The sequence below is a fragment of the Xiphias gladius genome, chromosome 6 (genome assembly GCF_016859285.1).
Source record: "Xiphias gladius isolate SHS-SW01 ecotype Sanya breed wild chromosome 6, ASM1685928v1, whole genome shotgun sequence".
Classification (NCBI taxonomy): Eukaryota; Metazoa; Chordata; class Actinopteri; order Istiophoriformes; family Xiphiidae; genus Xiphias; species Xiphias gladius.
Genome location: NC_053405.1, coordinates 21,924,726 through 21,946,259, shown reverse-complemented (window position 1 = coordinate 21,946,259; position 21,534 = coordinate 21,924,726). Strand labels below are relative to the sequence as shown.

Below are 21,534 nucleotides of genomic sequence, written 5' to 3'. Positions count from 1 at the left end.
AGGTATCTTACATGATAATGTCAGGGTGGCCTTCTGCCAGCTGAAGCTCAGCAGAAGCTGGGTGATGCAGCAGGACAACGACCCTGACCATGAAAGTGAATCTACAACAGAATGACTTCAAACAAAGAATATCTGCCTTTTGGATTCAGAGCCCAGACGTTAATCCAATAGAGATGCTGTGGAATGACCTGAAGAGAGCTGTTCCCACCAGAGATCCTAAGAATATGGTGAAGCGGCTCTATAAGTTGAGGTCTGATCCACAGCTACAGGAAGTTTTTGTCTGAGGTTACTGTTGCCAACGGAGATTTGACCAGCTATTAAATCCAAGGGTTCACTTACTTTTTCCGACAGCACTGTGAATGTTTAATTTCAATAAAGTCACGAAAGATTATAATTGTGTGTTATTAGCTTAAACTCATTGTGTTTGTTTCTACTTGTGACTTAGATGAAAGTCAGATCATATCTTATGACCAATTTATGCAGAAAACCAGGTAATTCCCCTTTAACGCATACTTTTAATGACAATAAAGCAGAAGACAACAGCTTGTCTGAAGGAATTCATTTCCCCAACACAAAGAAATTACTTGGATTAAGTTGATGAAAATTGATGACAGTGCTGTTTGGTTTTCAGTTTATTGTCCAGCCCTAATGCTTGTATAACATGACACTGACTGGCAGGCCTGTGTGTTCAGTTAGGAAATAACTCAACTCTTGCAAGCAGCGAGCAACAATCTCCTTCTGCTGGCTGAACTCGAAAGCCAATCTCATCTCAGATAGGGATTCCTGATAAATTTATGAAATGGAGGTGTAAAATGACTGTAAAATATGTTTTGCTATTAAATATATAGAAAATATAGATGATGTGCTTGATAAAAATGATACAATCAGTAGTTCAGTTTGAAAAACAACCATCATGCAGAGAGAAAATTTTCCATTGTTTTGATCATAAAAAAACAAAATAATTTCAAAGAAGGATTAACGGTTCAATGTCCTCGCTTCATGGAAGTGGCTGTTCCCATGAGTCAGCTTTAAAGTAGTTTCAGTGGCAATAAGTGAGTTCTTGAAAAAGATGAGCATGCCTGAAAGTGCCAACACAAACTGTAATTGAAAATGAAAATGAAAATTAGATTTCAAATATGAGATGAAAAGTTGAACTTCTTAAAAATCATCAGAATGTTGTCCTGATATACCGTAACATGTTGGTTGTAAAAAAGTGCAGAACTTTTCGCTAAATCCCTGTTACAGATTTATTTTTCATGTTAATGTTGTGGGCAAAACTAACTCATGTTTTAATTGAGATTTTGAGTTAAACTGACAATATCCCTTTATTGGAGAGACAGCGATTCCCTTTTCTGCACCAGTGTGGTTAAACAAGTCCACTTTAAGGGGGACTCCCAATGAATTTTAACAGTCAATTTAAACATTTTGGATCTCCTATTTCAGGAAAAAAACCTCAGAGGGTGTGTAAAAATAATTGATGATTACTGTTTAAGTCTTTTTATTTAGGCCGTATTCATCTTTGTGTCTTTAATAGTTTATTATTGTAACTCTGTTCATGAAATCAACTTAATATAAATGATTTAAATGTGAGCATTGTACTGTTATCTTAAATAAATAAATGAATAAATAAACAACAATGATAACAAAAAAGGACAGGGGGAAAAAGTGATCTTGATTGTTAAAATCCTTCACATTATTGCTCACCTCTTTGCGTTGTCGAGCAGGATGAGCATGCTGGCGCCACCATCGTCCTGGAAACTCTCGTAGTGATGTCTATCAGCGTTCCCAATGAGATAATCAAATATGGCTGTGTCTATGACATCTAGCAGCCTTGGCCCTGCATCGTAAGGGGGCATTTTCTTCACCGCCTCGCAGTAACTCTCATCGTACTCCCACCTTGATGTTCAAAACACAAGCGAATCTATTAAAATCAGATCAAAATCTCCCATGCTGGTCGTGTCTGTTTTTATCAGAAGGTAGAAGTGAAGCCAAAATTATAAAAAATTCTGATATTGATCAAATATGACAGAAGTGTTTTAAAATTCTGAGCCACTGCAAACAAACCTATAAGGTGGCATTTATGTATGCGTGTTTCACATCTGTATGTTTTCTGGTGCTTTTGTGTGTGTGTGAGAGAAAGTTTCATTCCATGTATACAGGTGTACTCTGTTACCACTGTGACTTTTCTGTTACCTTCATTCTATACTTTGAACGTCCTCCCTGCAGTTAGCAGAGACGGCTGAGTCACAGACCCTCATGATCTAATTACTTCAGCAGTCCACTATCACAAACAGGATCTCACTACAAGGTGTACGCTGGATGAGTAAACCTTTAATAATGCTTGCCTCATCTCAACAGCATATGTGAAATTGACAATTCCAGTATCCATGCTGTGTGGTCACAGGGCACTGTCTGATAGTCAGTGTTTTAGTATCATCATTAGACAAAGTTTCTGAGAGCATTCCCATGACATAATGTAATCCATAACTAAATTTAAAAATATCCTGCTCTGTTAACTCATCATAGCAGTAAATATATTTGTCAGCATAGTTGAGCCCAGTACTGGAACAGAAGTTGTTACGTAAGCACTATGTTTTAACGGGAAAAAATGTTGCACAAAAACCCTCTCTGCAAGGTCAGTGGAACTCTTTATTGATACTTGGGGGTAAAAAGTAACTGATGAACATTTTATTTCATGTAATTTTCCTCATAATTTCCATTCGATTTCCTTGAAGGAATAATTTAGTACTTATTATGGATAAAATAGGAATGTCCTTGAAGGAAAAGCTTCATTTAAACTAAAGTAAATGCCAATTTTTGCAAAGCTGCTGTGCACTGATGAAAAGACTATGCCAGCAGTTAATTCTAGCATTTATTTGGATCTTTGTGTCTAGATCTTTCTCTCACTTCCCTATTATTCATAACAAATTGCAAAGTTCTATCCAGGAAATGTCTTGGACATTATTAAAAAATTATCAAATTACAAATCTTAAAAATACACCACACACCACCAATAACTACCTTTTTTCAAACATTAAGGCACACAACCTTTGCATTAATGTATGAAATCGTCACACTGATGCATTTCCTCCTGCTATGAACCCTAATGAAGACCGAAAAAGATCAAAACAGGCAGGTTTTTTCATTATAATCAACTAATAAATTGTCCAATCAAAACAATATATATATATTATTAAAACTAATTACTGAAATTTCCAATAAATTATGTATTAATAAACTCAAAGTTACAGACTACCAAGGATTAGTAATGGAGTCTGAATAGAGAAGATCAGACCTCTATCCCATCAGTTTACATCTTGAGAGTCATCTCATCGTTGGTAGATCAGGTGTTTTTATTTCACCATCTAGTTTGACTAACTGAATTTTATCAACTTAAAAACTTATTGGGATAATGAAGACTTGAGGATTCCTCCTGAATTTGTGAACTCGAGCAGAAAAAAACAAAACTCTACCCTCCACCCTACCTGAAATTAACAACTGGAAAGAGGTGGATTCAAACCCCATGAATTTATATAGATGTTTTTCAAAAGTAAAATATTTCACTGCTATAAATTCAGTGGTGTTTAAATTACACAGTTAGGTATTCAGTTTGTTCTTGAGGTCACATCTTTTTATTTGCATTCATAGATATATTCACTCTGCTGCCCACACCAACACTACAACCAGTTATGATGGATGTTGCCCTGGTATCAAAGGACAAGATATCTCCACCTTCACTCACCTCCCCCTTCAGGAAATCTTTCTCAGAGTAAAGGAGTGGATGGAGCGTTATTACACTTTAATAGTAGGAAAGAACAGGTCAGTCTTTTTACAGCTGCTGCCAGAAAATATCTCCATTATGGGAGAGCTGCTGACGCTCAGTCCAGTCACCGGATTTTCCTTGACTTTATAAAATAATAAAACAAGTGTAGAGATCATATTTGAACTCATCACCCACCTGGCCAGTTTCCCCTCTCTGTACGTGCGTCCCCAGGGGTGTCTATGTTTCTGCAAGGGCCAGACGTCGGGCAGCCAAAGGGTTAGGGATCCCTCCATTATCTCTCCCTCTGCACACGCTGGCTCACTCTCCCGACAGTAATAACACTTTCCATAGAAACATGTATTATTAACTGGAGAGAGAGAGAGAGAAAAAAAAAGTACCTATGAAAATAAATCCGTGACACCTTATCAATGATGAGAAATGGAAGAGATGCAAACATGGCTCTGTAAGAAGGTACAGTATGAAGGCATCTGCCACATTCTTTGAGAGGAAAAAAAAAAAAAAAAACAAAAACCAATATCGGGATGAGAAAAGAGTGAAGAAATGTGAACATAGTGCGAATTCCCATTCCTAATCACAGACAATCTGCCTCATTAAAAGACGACTCAGAAACACACACGGAATACACTGTGCAATTTCACCAACACAGTGCATTCAGAAAGTATTTAGACCCCTCCACTTTTTTTAAACTGTTATGTTGCTAAAATGGTTTAAATTCATTTTGTTCCCTCATCAATCTACACTCAATACCCATAATGACAAAGTGAAAACAGAATTTTAGAAATTTTTGCAAATTTATTAAAAAGGGGAACACTGAAATATCACATTGACATAAATGATGAGACCCTTTGCTGTGATACTTGGAATTTAGCTCAGGTGTCTCCCATTTCTCTTCATCATCTTTGATGTGTTTCTACACCTTGATTGATTGGAAATGATTTGGAAAGGCACATACCTGTCTATATAAGGTTTTCACATTTCATGGTCATGTAATGTACAGAAACCTGACTTAGAGCAAACATGCTTTATTCCTTTATTCCTATACATTAAAAATTCATTAACAAATCTTTTAGTTGATAAAATGTAAAAACTAAAGCAAAAAAAGGCCATCAACAGTCCCCAAATTCCTCAAAGTGATTTCTGTATCTGGCATATTTGGTCAGACAAACAATCCAAACACATTATTTACAGTCACAGCAAACACTTGTTTGCACAATTCCGAGGTTGAAGAAAGCAAATGTTTGTAACTGAGTTACTGAAATAGTAAGAAATAATAAATCAATTATGAAAACAGTCACTGATTCATATCTGTTGAATAATTAATTGGCTAATCAAAAAATAATCTCAGAACTAGTTAAATGAGGAGACAGTAACAGGACAGCTCCTTAGGATCTCCTTCAGTTCAGTCTATTGAAGAGCTGACATATACAAAATACTTCCTTAGATGTTTCCTAGACAGTCTGACGGTATTTAAAAGGTATTTTCACCATTTGGAGGCTGTAACTTGAGCAAACTAAGTGAAACAAATCCAACTGAATTCAATAAGCAGAAAACAGAAATAATTTTATTTTCTTGCTATAAAACAAATTACCTGGCTAGGGTCCTACTTGATACTCTAGTGTTATGTCATGCTGCAACTAATACATCTCATACACTAGTTTTCAGCACCTATGATGCAAAGAAAGTTCACATTACTAACACTGGATTTGAACCCAAAAATACATGATCACATGGAGAGTGCTTGAGAGCTAATAGAGGTGTTCAAAATACTTAGAGTTTATCTCTTAAGTATTTTTTTTACTGGTTTATGAGCAACATTTGCAGCTTTGTACTCTTGGGGCCATCCCATCTCACCATCTCATCTGCTTCGAGTTCAAGACACTTTTGTAACAATAAACCATGCTTTTCTCACACACCTTTATGAAACACATCAGGTTCCTTATGAGCTGTTGTAAGAACAGAGGAAAATATATGGTAATGTATCAACCCTGCAATAAATATCACAATTTTTGAACTTTGAATGTTCAGATGTTGTTTGAACTGAACGGGTCTAAAGATAATGATGATTAATGAGGCTGTAGTTTGTGCTGCTGTAAAGTAAATATCTCATAAAAACTACTGCGGACAATCCTCAGAACAGGCTGACTCCAATTTGCATTGGGACTCCTATTTCAGTCGAAAGTATTTTCAATAAAAATTGTTGATAGTGAGATCTGTGAACAATCCACAGGACACTTTTTCTGGAAAATATGTTTCTGTTGAATTTTTAAAAGTCATGTCTCAAAGTAGTTAGCGGCACAAACAACGTTCTATTCACCTCCACTGTGGTGAAGATAGAAATCTAACAGTCATTTATTTCCAAACCAAACCTGGGTCACTCCATGCGAACTCACCCTGAGTTCAGAACTTCTCCCAGTTCATGTCATGGATTTTTTCAAATAAAATTTATCTAAAAACTTCCAATAAATTCATGGGTCCTATAACTCCACTCCAAATACTTTTTTAGTTGCGCATTTTTTTAAGTTTGGCCCCCTGAGCTAAATCTAATCATATTTGCAATTCCTTGTATGTAATTACTAAGCCTCAGCAGTTACTTATTTTTCACTGGATTGTACGGTGTGTGAAAGAGCTCAATGCACTGCAACATAAGAAAACACATCCAAATAGAAAAAACACAAGCAGATTAAGAACACATCCTCATCCATTTGACAACATATGTTCTGTGAATTCACAAAACACAACCAAATGGACAAACAAGCTGCAAGTAGCACAGGCAACAACCAACGTATTTCCAGGGGACACAAAAAAGTGATGAACTGGGCTAGGACAAGCTTGTTGTTCAATATTTGTGACTTTTGAGGTTATTGAAGTTAGTTGCTCATCAGTAGTTTTGGAAAATGATCTAAAATGTGATTTGTTTCAGTTTACTTTAACATTGTGATAACCATCATAATCACCAATCTAATTTACTGCCATTTGAGACAAAATATAATTCCAAGAAACTACATTATACAGATTTTGTCAAGCAAACTCAACTTACAGTATGTGTACTGCTTTTATCACTTATATTTAGGTTGAACCATAATAGGCTTATGGGATAGTGTAACATGCATTTCATTATTTGCCACCAATTGTAATGAAGCTCATTCTCATGTATAGCATCCCTATAGAGCTTTTCTAGGTGTTATTAGTTTTATTTGCAAAGGACATTGTTTGTTATGGAACTTTCACTGTAAGATGATTTGTAAGCCTAGTGGATTTTATATTAGTTATAGTTATAAACATGCATTTTCATGGTTATGTTGCGATTACACTTCAGCATTTTGTCATTTATTTGTCAAATCTTAATTTAATTTGATAATTTAATACTTTATAGAATAATAATTGTGTATCTGCTAAAATACTCATAATATGTTCACCATGAATAATCCCCCCAAAAAATGGTATGACTAATCTACAGCAAATAGTTTTTATGAATATAATGAAAAACTAAGAATAAGAGCTTTTGCTCGCTACACTCAATGATGGAAGAAACCAGAAAAGAACAATCCTGTGGAGCTTTGTCCAATCACCAAGCTCCTCTTTGCTAGATTTAAGACCAAAGTCTGACATCAAAGTGAAGTCTGTGCACTCAAGTGAAATTTTTGAAGCACAGCTTGAGTTATGCACCAACTGTGACAGGCCATGTGCAGACATGCATTAATATTTGCGAAATAATTGCAAAAGTGTTGCTATTTGCTCACTCTTTATCGGATGTTAATGAAAACTTGTTGTGTATGTACACAGATTTTTAGACAGATCTTTCCTCTTTGTATTAAAATTGTATGCTCAGTCCTGCAAAGCTGTATACCCAATGTGGCACTGATACAGTCAAAATCCAGTAAGTAAATGTCACTTTATTGTATTCAATATTATGCAAATTAGCTAAAAATCCATCATGGTGGCTTTTATTGTCCAAGAGGCTTTTTGTAGGGTATATTGTGTTGTACATGAGAGTCAAATTTCAAGTCAAAAGGGCTCATGGTATGGGGGGGGGGCAGCTTTTTAAATTTTTCACTTTTTGGACTGTTAATTCTAGCACCACCATTGGGCTGATTGGGATCATACTTTTTGTGAAGCATTTGCACATCATTTCTAGTTACGGTGCCACGTTTCTATGCCAATGTCTCAAGCTAATTCCAGCTCACAGCAGATTGATCAAAGGCATAAAATCGCTGATAATGATGAATAGACAAGCACCAATCAATATGGAACTTCATATTTTGGTTAATACTGGCACCCAGAGCATGTGAGTTAATGCTAATTTTCAATGCAACACCAATGATATGAAATACCTAGGGCTGCAACCAACAATTATTTTCCTTATCAATTAATCTGACACTTGTTTTTCTATTAATCAATTGATCATTTGGTCTAAAAATTCTTGGAGCACAGTCTGTTGTCATCAAATGTCATGTTTTGTCTGACCAACGCTCCAAAATCCAATAAATATTTACTACAATGAAAGACAAGGAAAAGCAGGAAAACTCTCACAAAAGCTAGAAGGCGGCGATATGGGCAAAATCCCCTGCCATAGTATATGTAATTTTTATATTGCAATATCAATATGTACTATCAAATTTTCTGGAGAATCAACTCAGAACCTTTTTATGGATAAAATATTAAATACTAATGCCTGATAACTGAAGGCACATTATCAAATTGATACAAAAAATTCTAAAAAAATAAAATCCAATATTGCAAAAATGTAAGTCCTGCTCCTGTTGATATGTAACATTGCCCATTATAGCCACACACACACAGAGAAATTTAAGGGAGAGCTACCATGGTATAAACAGTATAGAAAAATCTCAGGTGGTAGGCACATTTATATTGTCAAATTGTCTACCCTAATGAGAGTTTGACAAAACTTAGAAGGCAGGTCAGAGTCAAAGTAGCAGAGGCCTAAATATTAGTCCCTAGGATGGGTCAAGCTCTAACAGCAGCTAATCCTACATCTTATAAAGTGCAACCAGTGACATCTTCACATTCAAACCTCTGTACCAAGTAAATGCCTGTGTCTTTCAAACCCCATGTCCTCAGTTTGTAACGCAAGGTTTCTATAATAAATTTGTGGTCTTCAAACTCAAGCTGAGAAAATGAGTAGTACACTACCTGTGACTGACAGCCTTACTGTTGTTATATTACTGCTGGAGTTCCCCTTTACCAAAGGTAGAGTTTCTTGCAGAGATATCGTATTCAGTTGGGTCATTCTGTTCTCATGCTTCACTTTTCCTAAGTTTGTGATGCTTAGCTCCATCTATCTTTGACAAATAGCTCTATATATCTATGATAGGAGAAAAAAAAAACGATTAGAATATTAAAATCTATTCTGTTATTTTCTATTTTTTTTCCCCTCTCTGACAAACGTGTGTCGAAAGCATAACCTCGTATTGACGTGATTATACTGTATTGATTGTACGGTGCCACACCCTCACCAAACAGTACGCGGGAGGGCATATCCTGGTCTAGTGTGCTGACTGATAAAGAAAAAGATGGGAAAGATGACTGAGAGAGAGTGAGAGTGATCAACAGACAGACTGAAAACTGAGATGAGAGTGAGAAAGAAAGTGGACTGATGAGTCAAAAGAAAGGGAAATCATTCATACAATAACACCATTGGAGAAGTGTGAGAGAGTAAGACGGACGAAAGAGTGGACTGATACACACCTTGCATGAGGAAGGTGCTCAGCAGCTGGTCTGTGGCCACGGGTTTAATCTCTGTCCGCAGGTTGACGTATCGCCCCACCACAAGAGGTGCTCTCCTGAAACCCAGGATTCTGCAGAGAGGGCAACAGATGATGCCAGAAGATTATTTCAGTTTTGCTCCATTGACAGATCAGAGAGACTGTAAGGATAAACTTCAGACACTCAAATAACAAGGCCTACACACCTATCCAAGTGAAAAGCCGCCACCTCTGCGTTGTGCCTGTCATAGCCCGCGTATGGCTCGCCTTCAACAACATAGTCTCTGTTATATCTGAGGGAGGGTTGAAATGGCAAAAATAAGAAAGCTGAATCACTCTTAAGCATAAAATACAAGTGTGTAGTCCTATTTTTAACATTGCTGACCTTTTGGGTTTGAAGACCACTTTCTGTCCGCCGTCCAGCACCAGCAGGGCTTTGAGCTGAGTGCCCTTATAGCCCACATCTGCCCGTTCTATCCTGGCAGTGCTGAGGGCAGTGAGCACAGCAGCAAGCTCTGGAGTCTCCTCAGGGTACACCTCTCTGGGGCCCACCCACTGGCTTGCTATCTCCCATGGAGACTGGAGGGTGTGGGTGAGGCGAGCTCCACGGGACAGGGAAAGGCCGGCTTCCATCTGTTAGGGAGGAATGATAATTACAGTGTGTAACAATAAATATGTCCAAAAATGCTCTAGCCAGAGTCTGAATTCATAACAGATACAGCTGCAGTATTGCTAATTCTACTTAATTATTCTCATAACTCATATTTGACCAGTCGGCTTGCACCCTGACCTTACGAAATGCTCTGAGGTCCCGTCGGCTGGCTGCAGATCCTTCACCTCCATCCAGGAGGAAGATCTTGGCCAGGCCCAGCAGGAGCAGCACGGCACACAGCACCACCAAGCGCTGTTTGAGCTTCATCTCCACACCGACCGACCCTGAATCCCTCCTCATCCGACGATGTGCGTTCTCCCACACTGCAGACCCCCCTCACCCCTGTAGCATGGCCCCCACAACTCCCTGTCGCCCAACCGCCTGCTTGGCCCTGACAAAGACTTCTGAAAGGACACGTTCTGTGCTACAATCTGAGCAAACAGGCAGTCACCTGTGGGGGAGAAAGAGTGGGAAATAGAAATAAGAGAGGGCTATGAGGGAAGCGGAGAGAGAAGAGAACAGGGAGAGGGAAGAGAGAGTGAGAGATGAAAAATGTACTGTCAATAATATGTGGAGAGAAAACTGATTGATTGATTAGCTGCCCCTCTTACTTGTTTCCCCTCAGGGCAGATGGTGACCCAGTACTGCAGCACAGCTGAAGCCTGTTCAGCATGTATAACTACATCAGGATGTCACAGTCTGCTCTGTGTAAATTTGTATGTGCATTCAAAAGTACGTCACACCACACAACCTGTACTGTGGGCAAAATGGGCAACTAATCTTTGGCTTTTACCACATTTTAAACAGCCCTTCAACTGTATGTGCAGCCATAGTACAGGCTGCGCTTTGTTAAAAGCGAAGGGGCCACATTTACAGCATGCAAACTTCCCTGTTTCAGGTAATAACACCCCTTCCTCTCCAACACTGGACCTGGGCTGCAGGAAAAATATTGTCTTTTTTATTGACCATGCCTGTTTCCAATGAGGGGATGATGGACATGGAGTCCTGCTGTGGTGCAGACGGGGGTCAGGTGAGATGGTGGACCCAGCACAGCCCTCTGCCTTCATTGTCTAACCTTGCTAGAGAGAGATGACCTGCATCCCTGTGATGCCCATGTCATTACAAAACCTCATGATGAATCCATCCGCCTGCTAAAGCTAAACATAATTCCCACACGGGATGAAAAACGGGTCGCTGCATGTCAGCTTTGCGTGTTGTGATCTACACAACCCGGCAGTAAAATGAATACAACTGCCACGTTTAGCTGACAGTTAACTGACTCTGCTGTGGTTAACCTGCGTTAGCGTTGTTGTTATCAAAAAGGTGACAACAAGCTAACAATTAGCGGGCTAAAACATTATATACACGGCTTCACCTAGTGCTGATACCAGTCAGCCTGCACAGGTTTGGCCACGCAGGCAGTCACTACTTTCACACAATCGGTCTTTCATGATGTTGCTGCCTTTTTTTTTTCAACACTAACGAGAAAACCGCTAGTCATCACCGACCGCAATAAAACCACCCGAAACCTCTGAATAACGGCTCTACTCAGATGCCTTCTATGATTATTACACTTGGGTCATACAAGTAGTCAGGTCACCATACTTGCAACGATGTGGCTACATCTCCCTCGACAGGGCTAGCTGCATAGCTAACCGCTGTACACCTTGCTATGTAGGTTAGCTAAACCAGCCAGCTAGCTCTTCACACAGTACGTCGTCTGTCATGTTAACTGGCTGCCGACCAAGCTCACTTACCTTATAGCCATATGCCGTTCACCGTAGACAGAGTAGCTTCATGTGTCTGTAAAGTCCTAAGAGATGGAAATTAAATAATGCAATTTATCCCGCCGCAAAAAGTCACTGTGGTTTGTCATTTTCTCAATCCCCTCGGTAGCTCCCTTTCCTCCGCCCTTTTCCTTCGATTCCTTCTCTGGCCTGCCGTGCCCCCCGCCGTAAGTGCTCCATGTAACCGCCAGGTGGCAGTGTTACACTACCTCCCGTACACCGTAAGCAAAACCCTGTACTGATGAGCTGGAGATCAAGTGATCCTATTTAACCTTTGGTTTTTTAGCAGTATATCAACATTTAATAATTGTATACTGCTTAAAGTGTCACACCCCCATGTGCCATAATCTGTCACAGTAGTTCCCAATCTTTTTTTGACATGCAAACCCTTAAAACAAAGGTACGTCTACTTTGCACCACTTCTCTCAGTTTGCATGGGTTAAAAGGCTGTGACCAGTTCAACTAAGGGCTGAGTCTTGCTTTTTAGATTTTTTTGTTCTTTGAATAACTACAGGCTGGAAGAGGCAAAAATATCCAGAAATTCTCAATAAAGAAGCCATTAAAATAAATAAAATAAACAAATAATTTGTGTAACAGAAATGTGTTTTTTTTTTCCCTTCTCCACAACCCATCAGAAACACCACTACCCCCTTAAAATTGTACCCAAAAGAAACAAACTGTTGGTTGTTATATTTACAGCAAAGTGTTGAGACCTTGTTGTAGGGGACAAAATTTTGTAATTGCATGACAAGAAATGTTTCCTGACTGCAATGAATCCACAGCTGTTCATTTTGTTGGTAATAAAAAGCCAACATCTGTACTGAGATGGATGTGATTGTAACTGTGGCCTGGTGAGGTAATGTTTCATTTCAAGAAAAAACTGCTGACTAAAGAAAAAAAATTAGCCAACACCACTGCAGTAAATGTAATTTGTCCCTTGGTATTTTGCTGGCTGATTTATAAATTTGATTTTCCGATAATATTTTTGTAATATTGTCATGAAGAAGCCATACTAATATTGAAATTAGCCTGGAAAGAAACTCACACAGGGCTTGACTCTGAAGGACAGATCCTTTCAGTGCTCTCAAAGTTATCACTCCTGCTCTGCAATAATCCACATTGCACCCTAAACAAACTAGAACTGATTATAAAATAGTATCGAATCATGCAATAAAACCATGACTCAATACACAGCAACGCACTCCCCCCCCCCCCCAAAAAAAACCCCTCCATATTCCAGATAAACTGTCACACGCAATCCTTACCAGAACATTTAGCATGAAACTGATGTGTGGAGTAAAAAAGGGCAGAGTGTTTATTGGTTCTCAGTCTTCACACCAGGCAGCACATCACTCAGTAGTGAGGTCACAGCGCTCGCCACAGTCATGGCACGTGTAGACAGAGACAGACACACACACAGAGCAAGTAAAGGGTGAAGGTCATAGATCATTTACCCATCACCCTCATCACCTTTGATTGGTCAAACGAAGGTTGTTGTTGATGTCCTTGGTAAACAGTGAATGATGCCTGGCCAGTGCACAGGAGGCACAGATTCACATTGCCTCCATTTCTCTACCAAAGAATAAACACATCATATAACCACACTCGGACACTTCCTCTGGTTGAACCCTTCATCTGCACTTTTAAACATTTTTCATGACCGTTAAAAAGAATGAATTCAGAAAAGAGATTCAGTGAAAACAGTTAATACAGGGCCAAATTGTGCATTTGTAGACAGTATGGTCAACTTAATGGAAACAACATGAACTCTGACCACAGCAAGGAGAATTTTCAATCATGGCATCAAGTTTCTTCATAACAACCAAAAATTATCTTAAATGAGTGGCTGACATCTGAATTCTCCACTTGCATCCCAAAATAGATGACTGTGATTTTACGTTAGCAGTGATTGGCCTCGAAATCCAAGAAATGAGTCAACTAAAACCACAAAACAAAAGTGAAATGTGTTTCCAATATTCTGACCATACACTGTACAGAAATGATTATAAAAAAAGAAATTCATGTAAACTCAGGTTACAGTGAGGAAAACCTCACAAAAAGCGCTTGACATGATCTGGGAATTTCTTGAGGGGCAGATGGTTACACCCAAATTAATTCAAATAAACCTTCCAAGAGGCCCCCATAAGCACCTCTCTGGTATTTTTAGGTATAACACATCAGGAATCCACATCAGTTACATGTCTTTTCTTTTTTTTTTTCTTTCACTGTTCTTGAGTAACATCAGATAAAGCAAACAGAAAGAAAGGAAATGTGATGGAGATGTTGTCTGTCTACATTGGGTTTGTTTACATCTCAGACACCTCCGTCCACAGTCCTTTTTTCAGAGTTTCTGAGACAGCATCAGTTCTTGCTGAACTGCACCAATTCGTCAATATTTTGCAAATGACAGCGGATTAAGCTTATCTGGATGTGTCAGTAAAGAGAGAGACCAGCTAGCATCTGTAGATAAACCGATGCTAGCCTCTCAATCCCCAAGGCCCCCCCCCCCCCAAAAAAAAAACTCTGTCTCATGCATTTCACTTCATTCACAGCCCTCTTGTCCCTGGCCCACCACTGGTATTAAAACACCAGTAATGATCAGCCTCTTCAGTTCTGGGATTTTGTCACTTCAAACACTCTGCTCCATATTGCAGCTCCAGCCACAGCGGACACAGATGAGTACAGTTTCTACTTCCTATCTGCTCACGAGCCCTCCTTTCTTTACACTTCCCATACAAAACACAAGCTAATGTGGAGGTGTAGCATGAGCTGGCAGAGTCAGTCACACGGATGATTAGGTAGCCGGTTACCCCCACTGCTCAGCAGTGACGGCAGCCTTGAGGGATTTGCCTATCAGGCTTGAATTACAATGTTTTTAAAAAAATAGACAAGTATGCACAGGCACACAAATGTGCACACGTATTTAGAGTAACTGCCGCATTACATAAGCCTGTCTTTGGCTCCCTCATTCATTCTTCCACAGGTTCATCCACTACCATCTCTTTAGTTAATATACAAAGGACTGAACATCTTCTGATTGGGACTAAACAGACATTGTCTCAGTTTGTAATGTTTGTCTGACCTAAAAAGTTGAAATGATGACTTGTATATTATGTTGAGGACAGTTTTAATGCATCTAATTAGACACATTAAAGAGGATCCAGTGCTGAGTACACATATGTTCAGCATGAAACTCTGAGCTTAATAACCCCATTGATAGGAGGACATTTGTTTCTACGTGATATTTCTTCCTAAGGTGGATAGAGTACATGTGGAGCAGTGAGGAGACTGTGATGTTGGGCAAAAGATTGTGTAAACATACAATGTAAACAGCTATTTCAAAAAGGAGATTGGAATTTGTTGAGTTTTAATGGGCGAAAAGCACTTTCTCATTGTCATCACCTCCATCTGATTATTTTCGCTCAAAAACATTATAGATGTACTCTATTTGCAGCACCCTCGAACATCTGTGATCCACAGTGGAAACTGTAAATCCCAGCTTTTTCCCCACTGCCAGTACCTACACCTGATTCCACTGCAGCTCTGCCCTGCCCAAGGGTTCAACAACCTGAAGAAAAACAGTGACACTAATATCACTTGGCACTAATAATAACCAAGGTGCTTATGCTATTTCCAAATCAGATGCATCATGATTAGGGCCTAAAACTGAGCTGGGTCCTGGTTAATAGAATAAGGGGCAAAAAAAAGAAAAAAAAAGAAAAAATAGAAAAAAATTAAAATTCACATGTACATAAAATATTCAAAATAACTGCTCCAAAAAGGGAGAAAAACACAAAAACAAAAATGTAACATTCATATGTAACAGACAAAAAAATCTACATTGATGTGCAATCATCTACTACATGGTAATACTGTGAACTGCACCGTCCCTCCCAAAAAGGAAAAGAAACTAACAACACAAAGGAATATCAAGCAACAAGATTTAAAATAGACTCTGTATGGCTCCAGGTAGCTTTGAATGTCTGCTCCAGACCAGAGGATCTAACCATATTAAGCACAAAAGAAGAGGAGATAAAATCATGTATTGTGAGTTCTCGCTGCTCTCTCTTAGACTCTTTCACAGTTTAAAGTCTTAGTGTTTAGTATGTGTGAGTCTGGTGAACCAAATGTCACCTTTCTGAACTGATGGCGGTGATAACAGAGAGCAGACAACACTGGAGAAGAAAGTGAAGCAGGTTCGTAAAAGGAGTAACTCTTGTCTACCCAACTGTGAACACATCTTAGCTTAGATTCTGGGATTACCGTACCTATGTGGAACGCAGACAAGATTCCTGTAATTTAAGCAAACATTTTCACTCCCGCCCCCTCCCCCTCCTCACCCAATGCAGTTATACAGACACGCACACATACATACAGAACACTTAGCAAGTATATGACAAAAAAAGAAGGTGGGGGGGTGGGGGGCTAAGTTCTGTAATAAAAACTAGAAACATTCAGGAAGTGTGGGAATTGTTTCTGCTGGAACTGACTGCGAATCAGAGCCCTTATGTTTACGATGACGCGATCAAACAGGCCTGTGTGTGTGTGTGTGTGTGTGTGTGTGTGTGAGAGTGTGAGTGCGTGGTTCATGTAAATAACCCCTTTGACTCCAACCCAACTCAAGTGAATGAAGGGAGCAACAACTGAAAGTGTGAACCAAGTAAGTAAAAAAGTTTTTTCCCAAATCCTCAGAAGTCCAACGGGTTAGTCCGACGTGAGTGTGCGTGTTGTGATTTTGTGTCCAGCTGAATAAAAGGCGAGAATCTTGCATTTGAGCATGGTGGATACAGGGATAAGATTAGCTAACTCCTTAAGAAAACCAAAGGAGAGGATTATTTCTGTCCATCCGAAGACAGTCTGTCTGTGAGAGAGGAGAGGAAGTCGATGGCTCCACTGAAGTGCTGAACACTTGCAGTAAAAACAAAAGACACTGAGAGCAAATGGGAGACAAGAGCAGTGGTCCAGGTCCTTGTTCAGTAGTCATTACATCCAAAACAGTCACTTCCATCCACACACACAAACTCACATTCGCTCTCAAATGTACAAGGACACGCACACACACACAGGGTACTCTGGTTAAGGCAGTGGTGGCAGGTGAGGCTGCAGTGCGGTCGGGGCTAGAATCAGAGAATTGGCGGGTAGGGCTCATGGCAGTGAAAGCTCCCACTACTGAGTCAATACTCCTCCTCATCCTCCTCGTCTGTTTTCTAATCCCTCTCCCCTTTGCTCATTTGCACTCCCCAGCATCGGTCATTCAAACGACATCAGATTGGCTGGTACCTGGGAAAAGAGTGAGATTTGTACATCATAGCTAATATTCAGCGGTCTGTGTGTGTGTGTGTGTGTGTGTGTGTGTGTGTGTGTGTGTACATGTTGTTTGTGTGGCTCCATACCTGTTGCCTATTGCTCTGACAAGCAGCACTCAGATGTTTGAACCAGAGCAAAGCGTTCATTCTGTTCCCTGCTTGGTACTTGTAGGTGTTACCTAGGCAACGGAGACAAACAGCATGAGTTGCCAAGTCTTGTTTCCACCTGCTTTCTCATCACTGTGGAAAGATGGCTGAAGCCTCACTTGGCTTTGGCCCGCCCAATCAAATAAAAACAAAGTCACAGTGGAAAAGTTCAGAGCAAAGTCAGATGGACTGTGTGTGTGTGTGTGTGTGTGTGTGTGTGTGCATTAACAGCTGTATACGAACATCAAAAATGCCAAATATGACTAGCACGCAGTGGCATACTTAAATCAAGAGTTAGACTTACTGTGGGTGAGATGGACAGAATCTAATATTGTGTGTGTGTGAGTGTGTGTGTGTGTGTGTGTGTGTGTGTGTGTGTTTCTCACCATGTTCTGAGTCAGTCAGCAAGAAGACATCAGGATGCTCGGGATCGTCAGCCATCATGGCCATTAAACCCACCACACACACGCTCTTGCTCGATGTTGACTTGAACTGAGCAGAGGACACGTAGAAACAGAGTCATTTTTCATTGTAACAACTCTATTGTGTCTAAATATTACCACAGGCCTTGTGTGTGTGTGTGTGTGTGTGTGTGTGTGTGTGTGTGTGTGTGTGTGTGTGTGTGTGTGTGTGTGTGTGTGTGTGTGTGTGTGTGTGTGTGTGTGTGTGTGTGTATTTCTATCTTTGTGACGACCAGTTGGAGTTTTAGACCTTGGGAGTGATGACATTTTCGGAAAGTTAGGACATCCTGGTCGATCCTCACTTTCTGAACAACCTTGGTGGTTAAAATGGTAAAGGTTGGGGTTAAGACTTGTGATGTTTGTGTTAAAATGGTAAAGGTTAGGGATTAATTATGTGATGAGTGTCTTCAAAGATAGAAGAACTAGTAAGGGGCTAGGGGAATTATGTATGTCGATGAGTGTCCTGACAAAGATAGAAGAACTAGTATGTGTGTGTGTAACCTCTGGATTTTGCCTGTGAGCCTGCATGTGTACTCCACAAGGTTCTCATTAGCCTATGAGTGACACACAGGACTGCAGTGATGTCATTGGTCTCATTATTCAATGAGTGCTACCATCTGTCTATCCCCCCGCTGTACCAGACCCAGTCCAGTCCCCTCCACATCCACACCCACACTGCATCTCACATCCAGTGATATACTCTTTTTTTACTCCAGTTCTCATCGTCTCTCCTGCCTCCTTTCTTCCCTACGCTCTCCTGAGCTCCTGTACAGTTTCAGTGAATGTTCCTGTAAAGCTGAGGCAACACTCTTACACAAACACACATCCAGCCAGACACACTGTGAACACTTGTTTTTAAATCTACACTGAACTAAAAATGTTAAACCTTTCTTATCTGAATTGTTGCTGTTATTTCCTTTTCTCCAGTGCACACCAAATACAAACAACGAAGAAGAATCCTTACTTGTTCTAACCCTGAGTTCATTCTATAATGAAGTTTTTAAGAATGAGTAAGTAATGGCTATCATGTGTTATCTCTTTATAAAACTGAGTGTGTTCCAGGGTAATTTGGTACATTTACTCTCACTTCTATCAACAACGGCCGTTCACATGTGAGAGGTATGAGACTTTCAGACATCTCAGTGCAGATATGTGCTATCTGTCCTCACCTGCCTAAATAAACTAACATAGTAAAACCTCCAGAATTTCTATCATCTGCTGCAAAAATGCATGGCATGAATTAATCCTCAGATTGTTAAACAGAGGATGGTGACAGACCACTGTGTGTGACTTACATGTTTTCTCTCAGTGGCCTTCAGGGACTTGGCAGGGTAGTAGTAGAGCTGGGTTCCACAAAGAGCGACCCAGTATTTGGTCCAAGATGCCACCTGGAGGCACAAAGGTGAAATCATCTCCACTTTAGTCTGATTTACTCAATGAAATACTACAGAATGGCACTCAAATCATATTCTTTTAAAGTGTAAATTGTGAGATGTTTTTGGGATTTACAAACTCTCAACCAGGACAGATAAAGAGACAAGATTAGAAAGGCAGGCAAAGTGATGTGAATGACAGAGTGGAAGACTGTGGTTTCAGGGACTAAAAGTCTTTTCTTGTCTGTGCTTGGTTGAATAACTGTGTGCAAAATTAGAATTTTGTTCCAGAAACACAGAAGCTTTTAAGACTAATTAAAGCAAAATAAAGAGAGTTACAAGACGGAGGAAAAGAATGGGAAAGAAAAACGCATTTAAGTGAACCTGCTAACTAATGAATCTGATCTGGAGATTTCACCTGACTGCATGAACAGACTGGGAAAAAGTTTTTTAGACCTTATTATATCATCAAAGAAGCTCGTAAACCATCCACACTATGACAGTTTTAAGTTATTTTAGCTGCATAGAGGGCTCCAGATTTGTTTCCAGCCAAAACAGAATAGGATAATCTCAGTGCAAATATAAAAATGACTTTTGCGGGACAAATAAAACAAAAGCAGTGGAAAGAAATGCAAGCACAGCCAGAGAGGAAGAGAATTACAATGAGTATAAGGAAAAGGAACAGAAAGAACCAAAGATGCTCTGGAGGTTAAGGAGTCTCTGAGGTCCTATCTGTGCTCTGCAGGCAGCATTTATTGCCCGTCTTCTCTTGTATGGTACATGCAGGTATAGATGTATGAACAACATATGAACAAATGCACGTGTACGGTTGTACTGTGCATGTGTGTTGGTTCTCACTGTTGGTTTCTTGCCCTCCTTGAGCACAGTCTTTCGTCTCAACACCCCCTGCACTGTGACTGCTCCGGGATACAGGTGAACTGCGAGCTCCTCCGATTCCGCCGAGCTACAACAGGGCAGAGACATACATTACAAGCTATATACACAAACACGCACACGAGAAAACATGCATGCTCTCATGCACGCACACATATCAGATCAAATCAGAGATGAACTAGAAGTAAAGGCAGACGCAATCTGCAAAAGCTACCTTAACCTCTGCCTCATGAATAAGAAACTTTTTTTATAACTACATCTATTTTTCTCTCGTTTTGCCAGAGTTGAGTTTCTCAGATATAAATCTTAACACTGCTATCTGCATAGAGAAGAGCAGAGACAGGCAAGGTGGTGTGCAGATTGTGTCTGTCTGGAGGATCAGAGCAGGAAGCCCAGTGCAGGAGCCTAGTGAAGCCTGGTGGAAAGAGAGAGAAACAGAGAGAGACCATCCCTAACCACAGGGGACGCCAAATATGCAACGTCCATGAGAATTGGCTCTAATAACCTTGAGGAGTCTGTTCCTCTCTACTTTAGAAATGAGGATGTAACAGTTTGTTTCCAGTAACACATGGAGCACAGTGTGGCTGTGGAAATTCATTTTTAGCTCCAAGCTGTGAAATACCTTGGAAACTTACCACGAAAGTCTAGGTTGAAATTTAGCCCTACATGTGTGTAAGAGTGTGTGATTGTGTGTGTGATGCAGACATGCAAGAAATTCAAGAAAGCAAAAGGTAGATTGTAGACTGATGATGCGCAGCAAAAGATGAAGAATCATAACCTCAAACAGATCCTTTGCCGTTCCCGATTTGTGATTTCACCAACATACGCACGCACGCACGCACACACACACACTTATTTCCCACCACAGGATTAACCCAGCACCACACAGGCTAAGCACCAGCACACAGCAGCCCCTTGCAGGGACTGAGGGGCGTGAAGTGAGGATAAGAGAGGATTTGATTCAGGTCAGGTTGGTTCCGGTCGGGATTTGTGTACCTGCTGGGCCTCAGGACTCCTCTGTAGGGGATGCGGGCCACTCGGGTCACTGGGCCCAGAGAGTGATAGAACCGAGTCCTGTTCAGAATAGGATGAGATAGGATAGGGGGCACGGGACACTGTTAAGGCTGTGCGGGTGTTTTTCGCCTTGTTATTCTTTCTCCCTTCAAATTGCATGGGTAAGGGCTGGATGAGGCGTGGTCATTTGGTTAGAAGAGTTATTGATGGATGCTTGTTTTAAGAGTTATTCAAGAGTTTCGAAGAATGGTGTTTTGGAAAGAAGATTAAGTGATTAAGTGATTTTTAGGCCAGTAGATTCTTGAGCTGACAGTTCTTAACTTCAGAAATAGTGAGTGTGGCTCCACACACTTGTTGGCACAGTGGGCCTACTGGTTAGGGGATTTAAATGTT

The 21,534-nt window shown here is 40.1% G+C and overlaps 2 protein-coding genes across 4 annotated transcripts in view; both read right to left on the bottom strand.

Moving 5' to 3' along the window:
- Positions 1–877: 877 nt before the first annotated feature.
- On the bottom strand, positions 878–13,118 carry fam20b (FAM20B glycosaminoglycan xylosylkinase). Of its 2 annotated transcripts, none has more exons than XM_040127855.1 (8): positions 11,917–13,118; positions 10,298–10,650; positions 9,893–10,140; positions 9,714–9,800; positions 9,491–9,600; positions 3,959–4,130; positions 1,705–1,896; positions 878–1,098 (listed from the first exon to the last, which is right to left on the bottom strand). In XM_040127855.1, the coding sequence occupies exons 2-8, from the start codon at positions 10,457–10,459 to the stop codon at positions 1,029–1,031; spliced, it is 1,041 nt and encodes a 346-aa protein (XP_039983789.1). In that variant the 5' UTR covers positions 10,460–10,650; positions 11,917–13,118; the 3' UTR covers positions 878–1,028. The 2 variants fall into 2 exon arrangements, with proteins under 2 accessions (XP_039983789.1, XP_039983790.1); XM_040127856.1 differs by having other exon boundaries at positions 10,298–10,610.
- Positions 13,119–13,236: 118 nt separating this feature from the next.
- The window catches only part of ralgps2 (Ral GEF with PH domain and SH3 binding motif 2), a 50,884-nt gene continuing 42,586 nt past the window's right edge, over positions 13,237–21,534 (bottom strand). Inside the window, exons 14-19 of one of the 2 annotated variants that reach the window (XM_040128178.1) lie at positions 21,124–21,201; positions 20,092–20,197; positions 19,156–19,248; positions 17,786–17,891; positions 17,340–17,431; positions 13,237–17,226 (exon numbers count right to left, since the gene is read on the bottom strand). In XM_040128178.1, coding sequence (XP_039984112.1) covers positions 17,197–17,226; positions 17,340–17,431; positions 17,786–17,891; positions 19,156–19,248; positions 20,092–20,197; positions 21,124–21,201 — 505 coding nt within the window. In that variant the 3' untranslated portion in view covers positions 13,237–17,196. The remainder of the gene's footprint in view (positions 17,227–17,339; positions 17,432–17,785; positions 17,892–19,155; positions 19,249–20,091; positions 20,198–21,123; positions 21,202–21,534) is intronic. The other variant, XM_040128179.1, reaches the window with a different exon arrangement.

Bases quoted from the DNA above. Each gene is read 5' to 3' on its own strand.
- fam20b (XM_040127855.1), bottom strand. From the start codon at position 10,459: ATGAGGAGGGATTCAGGGTCGGTCGGTGTGGAGATGAAGCTCAAACAG. The intron at 4,131-9,490 runs GTGTGTATCAGT...CTCTCTCTCCAG, and splicing joins GAGCACCTTCCTCATGCAAG to TTAATAATACATGTTTCTAT. The intron at 1,897-3,958 runs GTGGGTGATGAG...TTGAACATCAAG, and splicing joins AGAGAGGGGAAACTGGCCAG to GTGGGAGTACGATGAGAGTT.